Consider the following 22,418-nt stretch of genomic DNA (forward strand, 5'->3'; position numbering starts at 1 on the left):
ATGCTCACTTTGTAAACAGTATAATAATACTCAGGGTTATGTGCTCAATGTAGAATAAAATTCCTACATAACAACTCAGTGTCATATAGTTACAACAATTCTTGGTTAGTCCATAAGTTCATCTATGGTAGGAGAATTTTCCTGTGTACATCCCAAAATTCTTCTTCCAACCGAAAATCTTCAGATAGATGATCCTCGGAGAAGGGTAAGAAGAAGTAGAAAGGAAAGGAAACTAATAGTGTAGTATGTAATTTCAAACAGGGAGGGTTTTTTCTGGGTTATACCTCAAATTATGAGGCGTACCATACTCACTCTGTACAACAGAGGTATACTCCTATAACGGTATCTTTATATGGGGGGAACTTCTCCCACTAGTGTTATACAGGGTAACTACTGGAACAACCGTGTGTCAAATTTCCAAACTACTACTGGCCAGTGGTAATATAATTATTTCTGTTTTGGATATATTAAGTTTGAGGTGGCTAGATGCCATCTAAGATGAAATGGCAGAGAGACTGGATCGGTATGAAACACCGTCGGACACAACAGAAGATCCCGACAGGTACATTTTTTAACTAATACTAACCTTCACCCCCTAACCCTAACCCTCCCTTAGCGGTGCTAACCCTAACCTCCCCCCCCCCAAGTCCCTAAACCTAACCCCCCCCTTCCCCGCAGCCTAAACCTAAGTCTTCTGGGGGGGTGCCTAACCCTAACCTCCTCCCGGGGGAGCCTAACCCTAACCCCCCCTTCCCCTAGCATAATCCCAACCCTCCTGGGGGGGTGCCTAACCCTAAGTCTCCCTGGGAGCCCCTAACCCTCCCCCCCCCAGCAGCTGTCCGCACCCGCCGCCCGGCTTACCTTCATTCCGTATGCTGGACGTCAGGCTCCCGGCGTAGGTATAATGACAGGCGTCAGGATTTCGACGCCTGTCATTAGTAACCTGACAGGATTTAACAGTCAGGAAGCTTGCGGTAGTCATTTCAACTGTCGGCTTCCTGACTGCATCCCAGAGAGACATTCAGTGGCACAGATGGTGACAAATCGGGGGAGGATAGGTATATTTGAGAAAAGCAGAGGACCTAAAACTGAGCCTTGTGATACTCCAACTGATATAGGTAGTGAAGAGGAGGCAGAATCAGAAAAGCGAACAGTGAAAGAGTGATTAAATAGATAGGATGAGAACCAAGAAAGGGCTGTGCCCTGAAGACCTAGGGATTGTAGTGTTTGTATGAGAAAAGAGTGGTCAACAGTGTCAAAAGTAGCAGAGAGACCTAGAAGATCAAGAAGTGAGTAATGACCTTTAGACTCAGCAGTGGCCAGATAATTCACTACCTTAGTCAGTGCTGTCTCTGTGGAGTGTTGGGAACAAAAGCCTGACTGAAGTGGGTCCAATAAATTGTAAAGAAAGTTAAGAAAGTGTGTGAGGCGAGTGTAAGCAAGTCTCTCAAGTAGCTTGGAGGTGCATGGGAGCTGGGACAGTAATTTGAGAGAAAGTTAGGGTCAGAATTTATTTTTTTTTCGGAATGAGAGTAATCACCGCATGCTTGAACAGTGATGGAAAGATTCCAGTAGAGAATGAGATTACAGATTTTAGTTAATGATGGGATGAGCACCGGAGACAGAACTTTACTGTAGGAGGATGAGAAGAGTGTAGATCAGTGGTGGGCAATAAGCTGCCCCCCAGATGTTGTAGAACTACACATCCCAGCATGCCCAGCCACAGTTTTGCTATTTAATCATTCTAAAACAGCTGGAGGGATGCTTATTGCCCACCCTGGTGTAGATACTGCATATTCATTTGTGGGGTCAAATGAAGAGAATGTGCGAGTGGGTTCAGGTAGGGAAATGAGCAGGTCACTGGCTGAGGAAGAGCCTACTATCTCATTTTGGATACTATCAATCTTGTCCTTGAAATAGGAAGCAAGATCTTCTGCACTGATAGTAGCAGGTGGGAGGGGTAAGAAGTGATTTAAATGTATTAAAAAGTTGCTTGGGGTTAGAGGCTTGGGCAGAGATGAGAGATTGGAAATATGCTGTTTGTTTGGCAGCATCCAGAGCATTTCGATAAGCCTGGTAGATAGTTTTATATGTGAGGAAATCACTTGGAGTACGAGATTTACACCACTGACGTTCTACTTTACGTGACAGTTTTAGTAGGTGTCTTGTCAATTTGGAATGCCACGGCTGATGTCTAAGTCTACGTGGAGTGTAATGGGCAGCTGAAGCCACTTCATCAAGGGCTATTTCTATGGTCTGGATCAGGTGTGATGCAGCAGTCTCAGGAGAAGTGAATGTAGAAATTGGTTGGAGTAATTGTTGCAGAGCGGTGGCTAGTTGTTGAAAATTAATTGCATTAATACTTCTGCGGGTTTGAGGAGGCTTGGTTGATTGAATGACATTGTGGTTGAAGTAATGGAGGAGAGTGTGCAGGTGATAAGGTTGTTATCTGAGAGATGAAAAAAGATAGTATTTGGATAGTGTATTAGATAGTATTTGGATGACACTAGTATTATTGCAGTGTTGCTCAGTTGAGTTTAGATTCTTGCACTATTGATGGAATTAATCACAGGGTCCCTAGTCAGCTACAAAATTGCAATAATGTTTCCATCTTGTACATCCTGTTTTCAGTTATTTATCAAAACAATCATAATTACATAGGGTTGGAAAGATCAGGTAATCTGTGACACTGTTCTGGCCTGGGCAAACCTCTCACTAGATCGGGTTTTCTAATATCTGCACTGCTGTGCATGTCTGAAAGTTTCAAAAGATTACTTGCCCAGAAAGAGAGGGTCATGCAGACTATTTCTGCTTCAGCTCTGTAAGGCTGCCTGTCCAATGTATGTCACACTTTCTCTAACAGGAAGAGCTAGTGTCAGGGGAGGTAACATTTCTCCACCTCAAAATACCATAATAAATTGTGTTCATCATAAACCTTCCTAGTTCTGCAGTGTTTCATCCTGTTGTTAATACAACATCTACAGTAGTGTAGTCTGTGTACTGCTGTGCCAAATCTGGGAACTTGGCACCCTGGGCAGGCCCCCACTGCCATGCTCTGCAAGGAGAAATATCCGGGAGATTCCCGTTCCCTGGGAGATAAGATAAGAATCACTTTTTGGGTAAAGTGGGAAGGGATGGGGGCTACAAAGCCATGATTCACTATAAATTGTGTCAAGGCAGCCCCGCTCCCAGCAATATGTTGACGAAAATTGCGGCAAAGCCATTGGGATACAACCTGTCACACCACATCCCCAACTCATCTACCTAGACCTCCCTCTCTCAGAGGGATTTGCCAATTTCGGCAAGTGTGGTGCACATAAATCCACTTTATTATGCATTTCCCAGACTCCTCAGTGGTCAATTCAGCTATCACAATTCTCCCTTGAAGCTGTTACCAGTATTAGTGTTTGGTCTCTTATTCTAACACCTCTCTCCCTCGGTAGAATGATGTGATTTTATATATATATATTAGGGATGTGCAGGCTCGGATAGGTTCGAGTTTGCACGTGGAGTTCGGATTTTTCCCTCCAAAAAAACGGAACTCAGAACGAGGCAAAACGTCATCTTACATGGACGAACATCATCATTCCTGGACAAAAGACCAGGAATGATGATGTTCGTCCATGTAAGATGACGTTTTGCCTCGTTCTGAGTTCCGTTTTTTTGGAGGGAAAAATCCGAACTCCACGTGCAAACTCGAACCTATCCGAGCCTGCACATCCCTAATATATATATATATATATATATTTTGGCAGCATATTCCACGGCACTTTAGAATATGTGACAAGCACTGTGATAAAACAAGACTAGGCAATAACAGACAGAGAGGTAGGAGTTTCCTGCTAGCAAGCTAACACTTGGACGTTTCTATCATTCTCCCTAGCGAGTCACATACAAAACAATATATAACCACCACTCATATAGTCATTGTCTGCACCTATCCATCCAGCTAGTCAGAGTTATACAAAGAGAAAATCAATACTTCTGTTCTAGCATACAGAAAACATGGTTTAGCAATTGTGGAAATAACACTCGAATTGCAATATCAATGACTTAATGTTAATGCGGGGAAACTAAAATATGGTAATTTACTACCTTACAGGATAACTGAGCATAGGCTGGACTGGCCCTGATAGTTAGATCAGGGGGTTCTTACTACCTGAGTAACACATAATGAACTCGATTGCAGAACAGTTATAATTAGTTTAAAGAAATGCAGCGTACCCACTTTATACATCTGACAATGACTTAGTTGAGACTGGTCAGACAAATCTTGTCCTGTCAGCACCATGGTGTGTGGTTCCCTACTGGCCGCACTATCATGATTACTTGTGAGCCAACGGGATGTAGTTAAAATGCTGACCATCGGCATGCCGGGTGACGAGTCCAAACAGTCCATGTCTGTACCTGTCCAATGTAGCTGCTCACATGGGTCACCAAATAGAGAATGGATCTTTTTGCAAAAAGATTTGCAAGTATTTTTTTTTTAGAGAATGTAAATTTTCTATTGTAGTTATGAATAAGTTTGTCCATCTCTGAATCAACCAAGTCTCCATTACAGACAGGTGCTCACATCTCCACCGCATAGTCTCTGTGATCTACACACTGACTAATATTGTGGTAATATTCTGTTCGCTTTGCTAGCATTTACTCTTTATGCAACCCAGTTTTATACTAGTTCTTGTCACAGTTGCCGGTCATTGATTGTTGTTCTTTAGTTCAGTGCCCAACAGTATTCCAAAATCCTTTCCCTAATACAAAACACAATCGGTCACAAATGTCAAGTAGTTTTCCGCTACATTTAGTAATCTTCAAATATCAGTTTGCATATACAGTATTGAAAATATTATAGATATTATGGGGGTCATTTAACCTTGAACACATTTGCATTCAAAATGTACTATAAATGTAAATGTGTGCTGAACAAATGGTTCATTCACATGAATACTTTCAGTTGCACGGACCTTGGGCCTGATTCATTACAGATCGCAACTGTGATTACAAACGCAGACGACCGATTGTTGCGTTCTGTGCATGTATCGCAGTGCGCAAAGGCAGCACTGCGTTCGTACTACAATCGCAGTGACCACGTAGACCCATTGCAGAGTGATTGACAGGAAGTGAACGTTTGCGGGCGGTGTTAGCAATTTCTGACCTTGTGTAATTGTGCGTGAGGCTCCGATGTTGCTTGATGGTACCGATGTTTTCACAGACTTGCTAAGTATTACGGATGTGAGAAAGGGGTAGTGGGCGTCATTATGTTGGCTTGCGACGACATTGACTGTAAACATTAGCATATTTTCGGAGGTCTTACTATATATGGAAGAGAGATATGCAGTACTTGTACAGTACTCTGGAGCTGTCTGTTAATGCTCTGCTTCCAGAGATGGAGATAATGATGTACAGTAGTCTCCGAGACTTCTAGGTGTACAGTACATATCTTTTTATCACATACAGCTGAACTTTAAAGACCATCCAGACTTTACTGTATGACATGACATTTTCCTTAAGATGCAGCCTGTATCTAGCTAAGGTTTATACTGTGCATGGAGCCCATACTAAGAAATGGAACAGTAAAGAATGCAAGGGCAGCGATGTTTTATGTGTTACAGTTAGACAAACGGTTTCATATGCACAGTAAATGAGACAGGAGGAAGTGCAGAAATAAAGTGCAGTTGAAGTATTAGTAAGCATGAGTTCACTTGTCCTGGTGTCAAAGCAAGAACAGGTAGGCTAGTACTCTGAAATGTCACACAAACCAATTTATCTTAAATTCATCACCTATTACCAAAAATGCCTGTGTAGGAGGAACTAGGGTTGTACCTACCTATAACATCAATTCAAACACTCACCAGGGGAATGGGAAAGTGTGTTGCATACTGTAAATGGCGCAGAAGCTCATAGCTGGATGGAAAAATAATTTCTTTCTTTATGGATTTTGCAGTAGCACCAGAAGCTCTCTGATGCAGCGAGGAAGGCTTGTAGTGATGACAGTCTCCAGAAGCTGGCGAAAATATCTAAAAGTCACATGAAAACAATATGTGAACTGCTTAAGAAATTACACATGTTAAAATAGTGGATAATAAAAATAGCATGCATGAATGACATCATACTATGGGTCTGGTACCATGGCATATGATATATTCATATTTCATGTGCATTCTCTGAAAATTGTTATCTGCAGATTTTCATGGCTTGGGATAACCTCATGCCTCCATTTTTCCCTATGTCTCTACACTCCCTTATAAATAAGCAGAGGTGGGAGCGGAGGGAGGTAGACAAAGGTGATGGCAATCGACTACACAAACAGGGCAAGTATTCTATGGGACATAGGGAGGGTGACAGAGGCTCATGTGGCTCCACATTGGCTATGTACTGTACTGGTGTATGAGGGTATAAAAAGGTATTGTCGCTGTATGGAGCTTGTATGTGAGGCTCTATAGAGGTACACTATATTGGCTGCATTCTAGCATATGTAAACTGCACTTTATATATACTTATATAGTCTTCAAAGCATTCCTACTTAAAACCACAAATTGCTGAAATATTACTTTATTCTGACATTTAGATCCAGGCACATCTGGGGAACTCCAATCCTGCACAAGTGTATATTTAATTGCATGACAGCATAGCTGGCAACACTTGCACACAATTTCCATAGACATACTGGATAAGTGCACCTAAGAATGTCACATAATATTCATATAATACATGGTCATAACACCCCACATAAATTGGACCATAGTTACTGGTAATCTTACTGTATTGCAAACCTACACATTACATACAAAAGACCTTTTAATGTACAGTCTGCTTAAAATTATAGTTAAAAGCATAAAAAGAACAGTAGTAGTGAGGAGTAAGGCTAATTATAAGCTTGAGAACAGTTAAACACAGAGGTTGGTTTGAGCAGGGCCGCTTCAAGATTTTTTGGGTTGTTCTTTTAACTTGGTTTTGTTTTTTTATCAGTTGTAGCCTATAATGTGAGAGGGGCAAGGTTTAAGGTGCCTATTACTGGCTGCTGTCTAGCGTACTTCCTCTTGTCTTCTGGAGATTCCATACTCAGCTCCCCATCCATTTGTTTTTGTCGATCGTGCGGTCGTAGAAAGAACGGCTGTTTTGGTTGATTGTGCATGGTTTATATTATTAGATGGCCAATAGTCCCTCCCGGGAAATTGTGAACCCGTCCATCCGGGTGTGCTGATAATTAGAGCAAGTTGAACACTGTTTGTGTTATGGAATGCATGTCTTTTCTCGCCTGCTGTCCAGTCTTATGTCCGCCACCATACAAACATTGATAATTAAATACTGATGCTTAATGTCAATATAGATTTGATCTAATAGGAGATGCCAACTCCTATTGCCATATATTTTTATTCATAGGCAGGGTACACATTGGAGCGACGGGCATTCGTTCAGACATCGGAATGAATGCCCGTGAACAGTGATTGTCCATCCACACTGGACGACTTTAATGCGTAATTTATTAGCAATGCACTGGCCGCTAGGTTTGATGTGCCGCACATCAAACCTGGCGACCGTCGCTAGTGAACTCACGGGAGCACACAATCATGCATACACACGGAGCGGTGTAGGCAATTAGTTGTTACGAAATGGTATATCGACCTGACATCGCTCGAGTGTGTACCCAGCTTACAATAAGTTGTTGTTTAATAATATTAGTATTAAAGGGGGTTAGCAAGAAAATTCAAACTTTAGGGAGTTTAGTGGTTCTGCGCAAATAGTTTATAACAGCTAGAGATGTTTCCAGGGACTTCACTATAAATTGTCTCGGAAAATGAATTAACATTGTCAAATAGGCTTAATTACAAAGATTGAAATTATCTACGCTGTTAGATATATCATATAGCTTTGAATTTAAATTGTGAACAAAGTATTAAATTTAAGATAAAATCGGGAATAAAAACCAAGTTGACATACTTAACATAAACTTAACAAACATGAAAAAGAAGACCATCATTAAACAGTGATATGAATGTACAAGGCCTTATTCTCCACATATTCTATATAACCAATGATATTTGTATAAGTTAATTTGACGTTTGTGATCATCAGATAAACGTACTGGAAATTCTGAGGCAAAATCCGTCCTAAAGTCATTTTTCTCAATGTCATCAAAGATGTGGGCAGTTCCTGAGTCAATTTCTGTTTGGTCCCCTAAGCCATGTTCCTAGGGATAAGATCAGAATGTCAGGTTTGCCGGTTAATCATTTGAATGGGCTGTCCCACACAATCCAATCACTCATTAAAATGCAGTATAAAGAACTACCAAGCTCAGTAAGTTTGGCGATTCAGTAATGACACTTACCTCCAGCTTGACACTAAGTTCTTTTGTGTAATTGTCATCCATATGCTCTCCATTGGGTGAATGAGATCTATAACTTGCAGACAAATCACCACGTGATATCAGAGTACACATGTAGGCATCATGTGAAAATATATCATGTCGGATGAACTCACAGAAAAGTAACACCAAATTTACAAATTCCTTTTTTTCATGTTCATTGTTTGGGTCACCTAACAAAAACAAACAATTTATGAAAATGTGCTATACTGTACAACTATGTCTCACCAATAGTTGGCTAAATTCAGAACAGACATCAGTCCCGCCCTACAATAATATGCAAAGTTCCACAATGTCTAGATGACTCATTAAAAAAATAAAAATAAAAACAGATTCATTATATTGGCTGTGCTTAACCCTGAAATCCTTGATAGGCATCTGTAGAACCACATTAAAGGGTTTCTCCATGAAAACCATAATCATTAACTATGGGTACTGTGGGAACTACATTAGGACAGTGGTTCTCAACCTCAACCCTCACGTTTTCCCAACAAGTCATGTTTTCCGGATTTCTGTCTGTGGAAGCCGGTGGGATAATTACTGACCCAGCTAAATAGATTAACTCATCTGTGCATGATTAAAGACATCCACAAAACATGACCTGTCGGTGGTACTGGAGTACTGGAGTTGAGAACCCTTGACATAGTGGAATAGTAGTCACTTCAAACACCAGAAGTTTGTGTTTTTCCTAAAGTTTGCTGTACTGAAGCAGGTAGCAGTGAGTAGTGGGAACTTCTGTATAACCTGTTGGTCAGTACCCTCTACACTATATTTGAAGCAATTAACAAGAGATCGAGCCTATAAAATGTCCATACTGCAACTACCTGTGAAGGTTTCACATGCCAAGATGCATGGAGATTAGTGGCAAAAGTGTGGGAACTAACTGTAGGGGCAGATAGGTGTGGGTACTATTCTTTTGCTGTGTATTGCTTGTAAACAGAACTATTTATTAAATTTTTGTGGAGAAATTTCTAATTTCTTCTTGCATTCATTGACAAAGGACAGTGGGCCTGATTCAGAGACGTGCGTTCATCCGATGATGAACATACATCTCCGATGTCTCTGGCTGTGTGTCTGTGTAGGACCCGTTCAGAATGGGTCCAGCGATTACGCTCGTAGACCCCCCCCCCCCCCAAGCCGAAGCATGAGCGACATGCTGCAGCGTTTGGGGGGGCGTGGCTGGTCACCGTTCCCGGAAATGGTGTGCGTTGCCCCGTTTCCCGGGATGGACAAGGCCAGGGTCTGCATCAGTGGATGCAGATTCCTGGCCTCTTACGTGACCAGCACCCGGTCAGGAAGCTTCATCTCCCACAGCCTGACCAAAGGAGTCAATCGCAGTGCTGGGATCGCAAATGCAGCAAGGAAGTGTCTGACACCTTCTTCTGCATTTGCATCAGAGATGGATGGATTTGCACAGACGCTTGTGTGCGGCTCTGCAGATCCATCCATCTCTGAATCAGGCCCAGTGTGTGGTTGCCAGTACCTGTCTGGCTCCTCTATTTTCAAGCAACATGCTTTCTAGCATAATAGGTAACGCAGGGGTTTGTTAGTCTTATCACTTACAAAGCATGCTGGGACTAATGGAGGATTAAGACATTTATTAGCTCTGTGCATGAACAATACCACGAGTACTACTCCATATATTGTGCTTAGTCAAAATCACTGAAATGCTCATAATGTAGCTCTCCACTGTCCATGAGATGAGGCAAGAAGCACCTCCCCACAAGTGTAATCACATACACAGCACACCTCATATCCAGTGTGACAATGTAACTGGAGGCAGCCTAAACATCAACAAATGTTTTATTTAAAAAGCATTAAAAATGAAGGTCGTGTCATGGACCCCAGATTGGTATAGTCTAAATATGGCATTTCTTGTTAGGAGGAGTTATATATTGTTTTTTTTTTTTGCTGTTTAAGCTAGTTATTAGGAATTTGATACTTTTTAAAATTACAGTAATTTTTTCTATTTTAGAGATTTGTTTTATGTTAGATTTAACAATTTTATTGAACATAAACTAACTTTGTGATTCACAGTTTAGAGAATACTGTAGAGCACAAAATAACTCACTGAGAGATGGAGCTTGAGAATCTAAAAATCGAAGCAGGACATTCTGGAAAATGGGTAAGCTTGATCCAGCAAGAGAACCAGAAGAGATGGATTCCTTCTCGTCCAAGACCTCTAACTCGCTGCATCGCTGTGAAGATCAGAAATAGCAAAACACAGATTTAACCAACTAATCAGAATTATTCAGTGTTCAGACTGCATTCCTGTCAGCTGTAATGTTTGCTGCAGTACTTGAAGCCTAGCACCCATCCCAATACTGCCCTGCACCCATGCACTATCCAACTCACAAAGGTAGCTGATGTCAGTGGAATTGCAGTTTTAGAAGAAGTTCTGGCGTGTCCGTGACACACCTGTGACTTGTAGCCACACACACACACTTGTTACCACCCAGAAACGCCTATCAAAATTGCATGGATCTCCATGCAATTTCAATCAGTATCCCCCGATGCTAAACATCAGGACACATGCACAGAGGTAAAACATTGGGCATTTGTCTTACCTGCGTCCGACTCAGAATCACCCCCTCTATTTTCTAGCTGGGGGCTCTATTTACATAGTTTGCCCAAGCTGGAGCCTAACGCAGGACGTGTTCTGCGCACGTGCAGAACGGGTCCTGTGAGATTGCAGCAGCCCCACTTATGCCTCTGCCTGATCGACAGGCAGAGGCGTTTGTGGGGCGATGCCGGGACAGCCTGCGTTCCCGGAAACGTGGGCGTTGCCCCTGTTTTCTGGTAGTGTTCTTGCTAGGGTCTGCGTCCACGGATGCAGACTTCCTGGCCTCGCAGGCTGTCAGGACCCGGGCATGTGCACTGCCATCTGTACAGCTGTTCGGAGCATCCTTAGGACACTCTGAGCAGTGCCGCATTTCCAAGTGCCTTCAGCCCCTCCCCCTCTGTATGACGTCACACACTTAGGAAGCGGGGGCAACAAAGAGCACAATGCAGCCATGTTACGACACGGCTACTAATGTTTTCTTTAGATGTCCCATTTCTACTACAAAGTGTAATACTTAATATTAAATTCCCATTTAATGCATATACACTGTTAAATCTTCTGTCAGCTTTAAAACACAGATTATAAAGATCAACTAAAGACAAGAAACAAAAGCCAAGTTTTATGGAACGCATGGAATAGTTTGCTAACCTGTGATATTTATATCACCTCTGTATGCGCACTGATTATCAAACATAATGAATGATTCCTATCCTCCGCACTGAACTTCCATGTTGTCATTGGCAGTCATAGGGCCAAGAGGTGGGCAGGGCATACTGCAACTGCATACTCCATTTTTGGCACAACTTTTGCCACTGCAGTAGTTACACCATGGACCTCCCAACAGATATCCACTTAGACAGATCTTCAATAGGGTTGTCCAACTGATATCCTGGGGGACATATCTGATGATTTAATGATGTCCTGGGGTAAGAATCTTCTTAATCTTTTCTTTTGGTCAAACTTCCATAGGGGCATATATTTCTTTAAAATGTGGGGTTAAATGTAATAGCTTGCAACTTGCAGGCATTGCCGATGTGTTAAAGGAGCAATTACTTAAAAGGCAAATCTAGGTTGGTTTTGCTTTTTAAATGATTACCCCTTTAAAACATTGGCCATACTCGCAGGCTATTACATTTACCCCCTAGTCAGCAAATATGTCAATTGGTATAATATATATTCCCCTATTTACATAATGTTATTTACATAAACAATAATTTATTATTTATATGCCAAAAATACCCAACAACATGTAATTATAAATACAGAACTCAACACTTTAGGATCAAACAGTGTTTATATTACTACAAGATGACAGAGTCATTCTATACAGCCCTCCCATCGCTTTCTGAATAAAACACAAACATTCTCCAGAATTCTATTTGGGAATAAATGGACCATAAATGCCTTACTTCATTCTGAGGAAAATAAGGTGTTTAGTAACAAGGCATAAATACAAATTTTAAAACATATTTAAGTTTAACGTTCAAAGTTATTCTGGAAAGTATAGAGGGAGTCAAGCTATTTTTTATTTCACAGATCAAGACAAATGAGATACATACATTTCTATTTAATTAAAGAAATTTCCAAAACATCTCATGAAATTATGTCATTTATTTCTCTGGTAAAGGGGTGCTGGCTTGTGTGGTAGGAGGAAGAGGTGAATGCTTCTATGGATGGTATGGGCACATTTAGGTAGAGATGCATAAATAATGCGCATGCCTCTGTTATTAATAGTTATTAATTTATTTGGAGAGTAACGTCTATATAGACATGGCAAATGTATGTTACTGTAGGAGGAGCTGCACATGTTACTGTATCGCAGACATACATATCTCTATAGATTAAGAAGACCTATATGCCTGTGTAGAGGGAGAAAATGTATATGTCTGTGTAAAGTGGGGAGCTGTACATATCTTTTGAAGAGGGAGGAGAGGTACATGTCTATGTAGCGGGAGGAGAGATACATATCTATCTAGAGTAGGGGTGGGCAATAGGCGGCCCTCAGATGTTTGCAAAACTACAAATCCTAGCATGCCCTGCCACAGTTTTGCTATTTGGCCATGCTAAAACTGTTGCAAGACATTCTGGGATTTGTAGTTCAACAGCAGCTGGAGGGATGCTTATTGCCCACCCCTGATCTAGAGGGAGACGAGGTACATGTCTATGTAGAGGGAGGAGAGGTGGAAGGGAGGAGAGGAAAGGTACATGTCTGTGTAGAGGGGGGAGAGGTACATGTCTATGTAGATGGGGGAGAGGTACATGTCTATCTAGAGGGGGGGTACATGTTTATGAGGAGAGGCACATATCTATCTAGAGGGAGGAGAGGTACATGTCTATCTAGAGGGAGCAGGGGTACATGTCTATGTAGAGGGAGGAGAGGTATATATCTATCTAGAGAGAGGAGAGGCACATGTCTATGCAACAGGAGGAGAGGTGGAAGGGAGGAGAGGTACATGTCTGTAGTGGGAGGAGAGGTGGAAGGGAGGAGAGGAAAGGTACATGTCTGTGTAGCGGGAGGAGAGGTATATATCTATCTAGAGAGAGGAGAGGCACATGTCTATGCAACAGGAGGAGAGGTGGAAGGGAGGAGAGGTACATGTCTGTAGTGGGAGGAGAGGAAAGGTACATGTCTGTGTAGCGGGAGGAGAGGTACATGTCTATGAAGAGGGAGGAGAGGTACATGTCTGTGTAGTGGGAGGAGAGGTACATGTCTATGAAGTGGGAAGAGAAGTACATGTCTATCTAGAGAGAGGAGAGGTAAATGTCTATGCAGCAGGAGGAGAGGTGGAAGGGAGGTGAGGTACATGTCTATGAAGATGGAGGAGAGGTACATGTCTATGAAGAGAGAGGAGAGGTACATGTCTATGAAGTGGGAAGAGAAGTACATGTCTATCTAGAGGGAGGAGAGGCACATGTCTGTGTAGCAGGAGAAGAGGTACATGTCTATGTAGAGGGGGGAGATGTACATGTCTATCTAGAGGGGGGAGAGGTACATGTCTAACTAGAGGGAAGAGAGGCACATGTCTATGTAGAGGGAAGAGAGGTACATGTCTGAGTAGCAGGAGGAGAGGTACATGTCTGTGTAGAGGGAGGAGAGGTACATGTCTATGTAGAGGGAGGAGAGGTACATGTTTATATAGAGGGAGGAGAGGTACATGTCTATGTAGAGGAAGGAGAGGTACATGTTTAAGTAGAGGGAGGAGAGATACGCGTCTATGTAGCTGGAGAGGAGGTACATGTCTATGTAGAGGGAGGAGAGGTACATATCTATCTAGAGGGAGCAGGGGTGCATGTCTATCTAGAGGGAGGAGAGGTACATGTCTGTGTAGAGGGAGGAGAGGTACATGTTTATATAGACAAAGAAAGGAGAGATACATGTCTATGCAGAGAAAGAGATGACGGGAATACGGTGAGACTGGCGAGAGAAGAGATGGGAGGGATAATGCGAGAAGGGGAGAGAGAGAAAAAGATGGGAAGACTAAGGGGAGATGGGGATAGAATTTTTTTTTTTAAATAAATATCCCTCATATGCCAAAAATACTCCACAACATTTGATTATAAATAGGGAACACAAAGCTGTTAGAAGATTCAGTGGATTAAACAGTGTTTATATTACTACAAGATGACAGAGTCATTCCATACAGCCCTCCCATCGCTTTCTGAATAAAACACAAACATTCTCCAGAAATCTGTTTGGGAATAAAGTGACCATAAATGCCTTACTTATCTAATTCTGAGGAAAACAAGGCAATTAGTAACAAGGCAGAAATACAAATTTTAAAACATGTCTAAGTTTAATTTTCAAAGTAATTCTGGAAAGTATAGAGGGAGTCAGGCTCATTTGTTATTTCACAGATCAAGACAAATGAGATAAAAGAATTTGTAATGAATTAACGCAACATCCAAAACATCTCATAAGAAATAAAGTAATTTATTTCTCATGTAAAGGAGTGCTGCCTTGTGTGGAAGGAGGAAGAGGAGCATTATTCTGTGGATGGAGGAGGATGAGAAGAAGAGAGGTATGGGCACATTTAGGTAAAGATGCATAAATAATGTGCATGCCTTTGTAGAGGGACAATAGTTATTATTATTTTTTTATTTAAAGGAGGAGAGTAATGTCTATATAGACAGGGCAAATGTACAGATGTGTCCTTGCTCATCTAGCCCCGATACACCATGGAGCGCGATATGCCTGGCCTGAGTGAGCCGCCATGTCCCGGTACAACACTGCTAGCGTTGGACGTCTTCTTTGTAGAAAAAACATTTAAGTCGCAATGCGATGCGACTAAGATGCACCAGGTACATGTCTATGTAGAGAGAGGAGAGGTACATGTCTATGTAAAGAGAGGAGAGGTACATGTCTATGTAGAGGGAGGAGAGGTACATGTCTATGTAGAGGGAGGAGAAGTACATGTCTATGTAGAGGGAGGAGAGGCACATGTCTATGTAGAGGGAGGAGAGGCACATATCTATGTAGAGGGAGGAGAGGTACATTTTGGCATTTGATTTGTACAGGACTTTAAATAGTAACAGTCATTGGATTCAATTGGTGTACGGGACTGATCTTCATTGCAGGACTTTATAAGACTATTCATCTATCAATTCAATATATTTTATATTTATATATTTATTCATTCATTTATTTAACCTATATATTCCTATTCATTATTTATATCTTCATACATTCGTATATATTGGGTCATTAAATTATTTATATATATTTATATATTCATATAACCATCAATGATTGTAGATTAACATACGAAGTCCGGATGAGCGCCGCATGTGTATATAATAATTTGAATCAATCATACGGTTTTGGGATACCTTATGAGGAGAGGTACATGTCTATGTAGAGGGAGGAGAGGTACATGTCTATGTAGAGGGAGGAGAGGTACATGTCCATGTAGAGGGAGGAGAGGCACATGTCTATGTAGAGGGAGGAGAGGCACATGTCTATGTAGAGGGAGGAGAGGCACATGTCTGTGTAGAGGGAGGAGAGGCACATGTCTATGTAGAGGGAGCAGAGGCACATGTCTATGTAGAGGGAGCAGAGGCACATGTCTATGTAGAGGGAGCAGAGGCACATGTCTATGTAGAGGGAGCAGAGGCACATGTCTATGTAGAGGGAGGAGAGGCACAAGTCTATGTAGAGGGAGGAGAGGCACATGTCTATGTAGAGGGAGGAGAGGCACATGTCTATGTAGAGGGAGGAGAGGCACATGTCTATGTAGAGGGAGGAGAGGCACATGTCTATGTAGAGGGAGGAGAGGCACATGTCTATGTAGAGGGAGGAGAGGCACATGTCTATGTAGAGGGAGGAGAGGTACATTTTGGCATTTGATTTGTGCGGGACTTTAAATAGTAACAGAGTCATTGGATTCAATTGGTGTACGGGACTGATCTTCATTGCAGGACTTTATAAGACTTTTCATCTATCAATTCAATATATTTTATATTTATATATTTATTCATTCATTTATTTAACCTATATATTCATATTCATTATTTATATCTTCATACATTCGTATATATTGGGTCATTAAATTATTTATATATATATTTATATATTCACATAACCATCAATGATTGTAGATTAACATACGAAGTCCGGATGAGCGCCGCATGTGTATATAATAATTTGAATCAATCATAAGGTTTTGGGATACCTTATGAGGAGAGGTACATGTCTATGTAGAGGGAGGAGAGGTACATGTCTATGTCTATGTAGAGGGAGGAGAGGTACATGTCTATGTAGAGGGAGGAGAGATACTGTACATGACCTAGTTCTTTCGAACTAGGGCAATAGTGTTGTAAATGGCATGTAGTCATAATTTCTCCGATCAAGATGTTGAAATCACAAGGTTGACATTGATTGTTGATATGGTTAAAATGTCGGCATCTATAAATCAACACCTGCAAAATATCGACACTGAAAATGTCGTCATGGTTATAATGTCGACACTTTCATTAGGCTTAGGGTTACCATTAGGATTAGGGACAGAATTACAGTAAGAAGACAATGTCGACATATCATCAATGTCGATATGCTAAATGTGGGCATGGTCAATGTCGAAATGTCAAATGTGAACATTAAGACCATCTCTACGTTCTCATATCGAGCTAAGGAATGTTGAGAAAATATACCACACCCGTGCATTCATCCTTGGTTGTGCAGCATAGTGTCAATTATATGCTTACCTCAGCCTCTACCTCCAGTTGCCTCTTCTCTAGGAGTTTGGCCACCACCATGGCTCTGTGTTTTCCAGACCTTTTATAGCTAACCGCCCACTCGCAAAGTAAAGTTACCACTGCTTCATCATTAGGAGGCACCTACTCCAAACAAAAAGTATATGACAGTTATCAGGGATTAGCAACCATAATAGTAAGAAGCACTAAATCCGAAAATATTAATTTTCAGTTATGAACCATGAAGGTAAAATACATGACTCAGAGCTCAGCAATCATGTCTTTGTAGAAAGAATTGACTCATCACTGATTCACTACAATTCAGGCAGCACAGGTTCCACCCATTTCACACAGGGTCCGAATGAGATCTGATACAGACCGGATTCATTTGAGCTGCTGTGATATTACTGACCTAGGCACCTAGCCCTCCGTATGAATGAATAAAAAATTCTGCAGATGTAAAGAGTATAGTGGGTGTATAAAGTTATTATACAGACTAGTAAAACACAGCCTTCGATATATATTAATGTGAAATTTTGACTTTGCTTGTTGCCTAACACTGACGACTTGTAGAAAATAATATTTTACGCAATCAAGTGGTTAACATTTGAGATGAGCTTCACTGCAACATTGCACAATGCAATAGATATACAGTAGATAGAAATATGAAAGGGGTTCGGTATGATTTGTCGACATTCATAATGTGGACAATCATACTTTGGACTACAGACTGTCGACAGGTACGCCATGTCAAAAGAGTATTTGTTGGCATGTTCATTATGTCGACATGCACAATGTCAACTTGGAACATGCCAACACTGCCAAAAAGTCGACATGTTGAAACCTAACACTAACCCTAACATTTGTATGGTCAACATTTGGACAATGTAGACATGTCATATGTCGACATTTTTATCATATACCAACATATTTAACCGTGGTGAGAGAATATGGGGAGAGAGAGAGATGGGAGGAATATGGGGAAGATGGGGGAGAGAGAGAGATGGGAGGAATATGGGGAGATTGGGGAGAGGGAGATGGGAGGAATATGGGGAAGATTGGGGAGAAGGAGATGGGAGGAATATGGGGAAGATTGGGGAGAGGGAGGAGATGATAGGAATATGAGGAAGACTGGGAGAAGAGAGAGAGAGAGATGGTAGGAATATGTGGAAGATGGGGAGAGAGAGAGATGGGAGGAATATGGGGAAGACTGGGGAGAGAGAGAGATGGGAGGCATATGGGGAAGACTGGGGAGAGAGAGAGATGGCAGGAATATGGGGAAGATTGGGGAGAGAGAGAGATGGGAGGAATATGGGGAAGATTGGGGAGAGAGAGAGATGGGAGGAATATGGGGAAGACTGGGGAGAGAGATGGAAAAATGTGGGTAAGATGGGGAGAGAGAGAGATGGGAGGAAAATGGAGAAGACGTGAGAGAGATGGGAGGAATGTGGGGAAGATGGGGAGAGAGAGAGATGGGAGGAATGTGGGGAAGATTGGGGAGAGAGAGATGGGAGGACTATGGGGAAAACTGGGAGAAAGAGAGAGAGAGAGAGAGAGAGAGAGAGAGGAGGAATATGGGGAAGACTGGGGCAAGAGAGATGGGAGGAATATGGGGAAGACTAGGGTGAGAGATGGGATGAATATGGGGAAGACTGGGGAGAGAGAGAGATGGGAGGAATATGGGGAAGACTGGGGAGAGAGAGAGATGGGAGGAATATGGGGAAGATTGGGGAGAGAGAGATGGGAGGAATATGGGGAAGACTGGGGAGAGAGATGGAAAAATGTGGGTAAGATGGGGAGAGAGAGAGATGGGAGGAAAATGGAGAAGACGTGAGAGAGATGGGAGGAATGTGGGGAAGATGGGGAGAGAGAGAGATGGGAGGACTATGGGGAAAACTGGGAGAAAGAGAGAGAGAGAGAGAGAGAGAGAGAGGAGGAATATGGGGAAGACTGGGGCAAGAGAGATGGGAGGAATATGGGGAAGACTTGGGAGAGAGAGAGAGATGGGAGGAATATGGGAGAGAGAGAGAGAGCGAGAGAGAGAGAGATGGGAGGAATATGGGGAAGACGGGGAGAGAGAGGGAGAGAGAGAGAGAGATGGGAGGAAAATGGAGAAGATGTGAGAGAGATGGAGAAAACGGGAGAGAGAGACGGGCGTTATATGGGGAAGACAGGGAGAGAGAGGTGGGAGGAATATGGAGAAGACGGGGGAGAGAAAGAGATGGGTGTTATATGGGAATACGGGGAGAGTGAGAGAGGTGGGAGGAATATGGAGAAGATAGGTTATGGTGCATACACACGATCAGATTTTTCCTTCAGATATGAACGATAACGATTTAAAAATCGTTCAGTCGTTCATATCTGAAGGAAAATCGTTCATATCTGACATGCCTGAACGATGGACGATCAACGATGCGCGTTCCCGTTTGTCAGATAACGATATCTGACATCTGATGGGTTTGCAGTCAGACTTGGACGATTCCATTCATTTTAATGCAGTCAAAAATCGTTCAATCGTTCAAAACTTTGGTAAAATCGTTCAAATCGTTCAATTGTTCAGTCGTTCATCTGACAAATCTGACAAGTCTGACAAATCTGACCGTGTGTATGCTCCATTAGAGAGATGGGAGGGATAATGAAAGAAGGGCAGATAAATGGGAAGAATATGGAGAAGATGGAGGAGAGAGAGATGGGAGGAAAATGGAGAAGAGAGAGATTGGTGTTATATGGGGATTACGGGGAAAGAGAGAGAGAGGTAGAAGGAATATGGAGAAGATGGGATAGAGATGGGAGGGATAATGTAAGAAGGGCAGAGAAATGGGAAGAATATGGAGAAGATGGTAGGAATATGGAGAAGATGGGGGGATAGAGAGAAGGGAGGAATATGGGGAAGACGGTGGAGAGAAAGAGGGGAGGTATATAGGGAATACAGGGGAGAGAGAGGTAAGAATTTTTCCCCAGACACAGACAGTAATCAGTCCAGTATTTGTGCCAAAATAAGTTGTATTTATTTCTAAGGACTCCATCATAGGGATTAAGGTGGGGAACAATAAATGGTTAGGATAAGGTTTTGTGGAATTGGTATAGAACACAGGTATAAGAACATAAATAAGTCAAAAACCCAAATAATGGCACTAACTGCTTAAAACCACAATTCTCTGAATCCCCGTGAGATACAATATATTAAAATATAACTAAATTAACAAGAACCTACAGAACAATAGAGTGTACTTATAATATATCTGGTAAGAATTCCTTCTATCTTATTTGAAATGTCAACCAAACAGGCCTAACACCACATTAGATATCTACATTAGAAACAAATTACAGTCCTATCACACTGTGCATCCAGAGATGTGCTGCATCTAAATTAACTAAAGCTCTTACTACCTAGCTAACTAAAATGTACAGTTGCAACCTAGTGCTGCCAGACTCCAGTCGTCATCAATCTGTGCTCTGGGCCAGAGTTCTGGAGTTGAAAAAAAAAATTGTCTTTTCTTTGTCTAATAAATAATTGTCTGTACGTGTTAGGCTTAGCCGCACAAGATCTAGCAAGTCGTCAACGCAACACAACTGCTTCAAGACCGCAGAAAATATGGAGGGCTGTCACATGACAGGAGAGCAAGGCCAAGAACCACAAGTTGTAGTTGCCGCCAGCAGTGCAAGGCCGTCAACTTCCTCGTCCTCTATGAAGGCCCATGCCCCAGGGATTAAGTCACACCATCTATATGATAAAGCTACTTTTACCGAAGTTAAGAAAAAAAAATTGAAAGGAAATTTCCCTTTAGATAAACAAAAAATTCTCAATATGCCATTCACTACACGAAGTGGCAAGGAAAGGATAAGGCCATGACCTTTCTTTAGGAAGACTGCTGGTTCTGATTCTGATAGCCCTTTGGAAAAACCAACTGTGTGCCCTGAGAAATCGAAATCACAAATCCCTGAGGAGAGTGCAAGTGTGTCTGCGGTTGCCATGTGTGAGCCAGACCTAAAATACTAGTGTACTGGAGGATCCTCCAAGTTCCAACATTTGTGTGCCCTCTGTAAATATGGGGAAGGGCAGACAACATCTTGCTGACGTAGTCATCGAGGATGCTTCTGTGGAATTGCACATGGAGGACGAGGATATTTTGGTAGTTGAAGGTGCTAAGGATGATGAGGATGTTGATGATGAAGATGTTGGTGATAAGGATGTTGATGCCTAGGATGTCCTTTGTGTAAGTAAGGCAATAGCTGTTGCCCATGGTTTGAAAAAGCCAAAGCCCATTGTTGTCATGCCGGGATAAAAGAAAAAAAATCTACTTCTCATGTGTGGAATCATTTCCACCCCGATCCGGACAACAGTTGTCAAGCCATATGTGACCATTGACAAGCAAGAGGGAGTAGAGGGAGGTACCTAAACCACCTAGGAACCTCCTCCTTGTTACGTCACTTGGAGCGCATTCATCTAATATCAAAGTGTATGTCGCCAAGTTCCAAAACTCAAAACGTAACAAGTCCAGTGTCACCTACCGCCTCCATCTCTGTGAGATCCAAGCGCCTTCGATCTCCAACACCTGCATCATCTACATCCTCATTCGTCATCAGGAGTAGTCCTGCTGCATCCAATGTTGGTATTCGAAGCATGATTGACTCCTCTCCTATCCGTGATTCCTCAGAAGGAATCTTGATGACTACACCTGTTGCTGCTGCTATGAGTGGATCTTCATCCGAGAAAGGGGACCAGGAGGAAGACTACTTGTAGCGTATCCTTCAAAAAACAATTAACTGTTAAACAATCGTTTGCAAGAGCAAACAAGTATGGCAGCAATTACCCAATTGCACAGCAGATTACTGACACCATAACAGCTATGCTGGCATTAGATGTGCGTCCAGTATCCGCCATTACTGCAGTGGGTTTTCAACAGTTAATTAAGGTCCTGTGTCCTTGCTACCAGATCCCTTCTAGATTCCACTTCGCTAGAACAGCATTTCCAAGTCTGTACAAGGACATTAAAAAAAACCTTATTAATGTCCTCAGAAATGCCGTTGTACCCACTGTCCACTTGACCACTGATATGTGGACAAGTGGGACAGGGCAAACTAAGGATTACATGACTGTGACAGCCCACTGGGCAGGTGTATTGCCTACAACAGCACCATCTACCAAAAGACAGCTGATACAGAGGCAGGCTACTTTTTGTATAACTGGTTTCACTAAGAGGCATACCGCTGAGAACCTCTTAGAAAAACTCAGGGAAATCAATGGTAAATGGCTTACCTCACTTGGACTCTCCTCTGGAATTGTAATTTTGGACAATG

At 42.1% G+C, this 22,418-nt stretch overlaps 1 protein-coding gene across 1 annotated transcript in view; it reads right to left on the reverse strand.

Annotated features, from left to right (window-relative positions):
- MED12L (mediator complex subunit 12L) overlaps window positions 1–22,418 on the reverse strand; it is a 709,720-nt gene that overhangs the window by 526,559 nt on the left and 160,743 nt on the right. The window contains exons 11-15 of the mRNA XM_088447707.1: window positions 17,130–17,261; window positions 10,437–10,563; window positions 8,330–8,538; window positions 8,087–8,191; window positions 5,853–6,017 (exon numbers count right to left, since the gene is read on the reverse strand). Of these exons, the coding sequence (XP_088303833.1) occupies window positions 5,853–6,017; window positions 8,087–8,191; window positions 8,330–8,538; window positions 10,437–10,563; window positions 17,130–17,261 (738 nt within the window). The remainder of the gene's footprint in view (window positions 1–5,852; window positions 6,018–8,086; window positions 8,192–8,329; window positions 8,539–10,436; window positions 10,564–17,129; window positions 17,262–22,418) is intronic.

The sequence above is a fragment of the Taudactylus pleione genome, unplaced genomic scaffold (assembly GCF_031769625.1).
Source record: "Taudactylus pleione unplaced genomic scaffold, aTauple2 ptg000436l, whole genome shotgun sequence".
Lineage (NCBI taxonomy): Eukaryota > Metazoa > Chordata > Amphibia > Anura > Myobatrachidae > Taudactylus > Taudactylus pleione.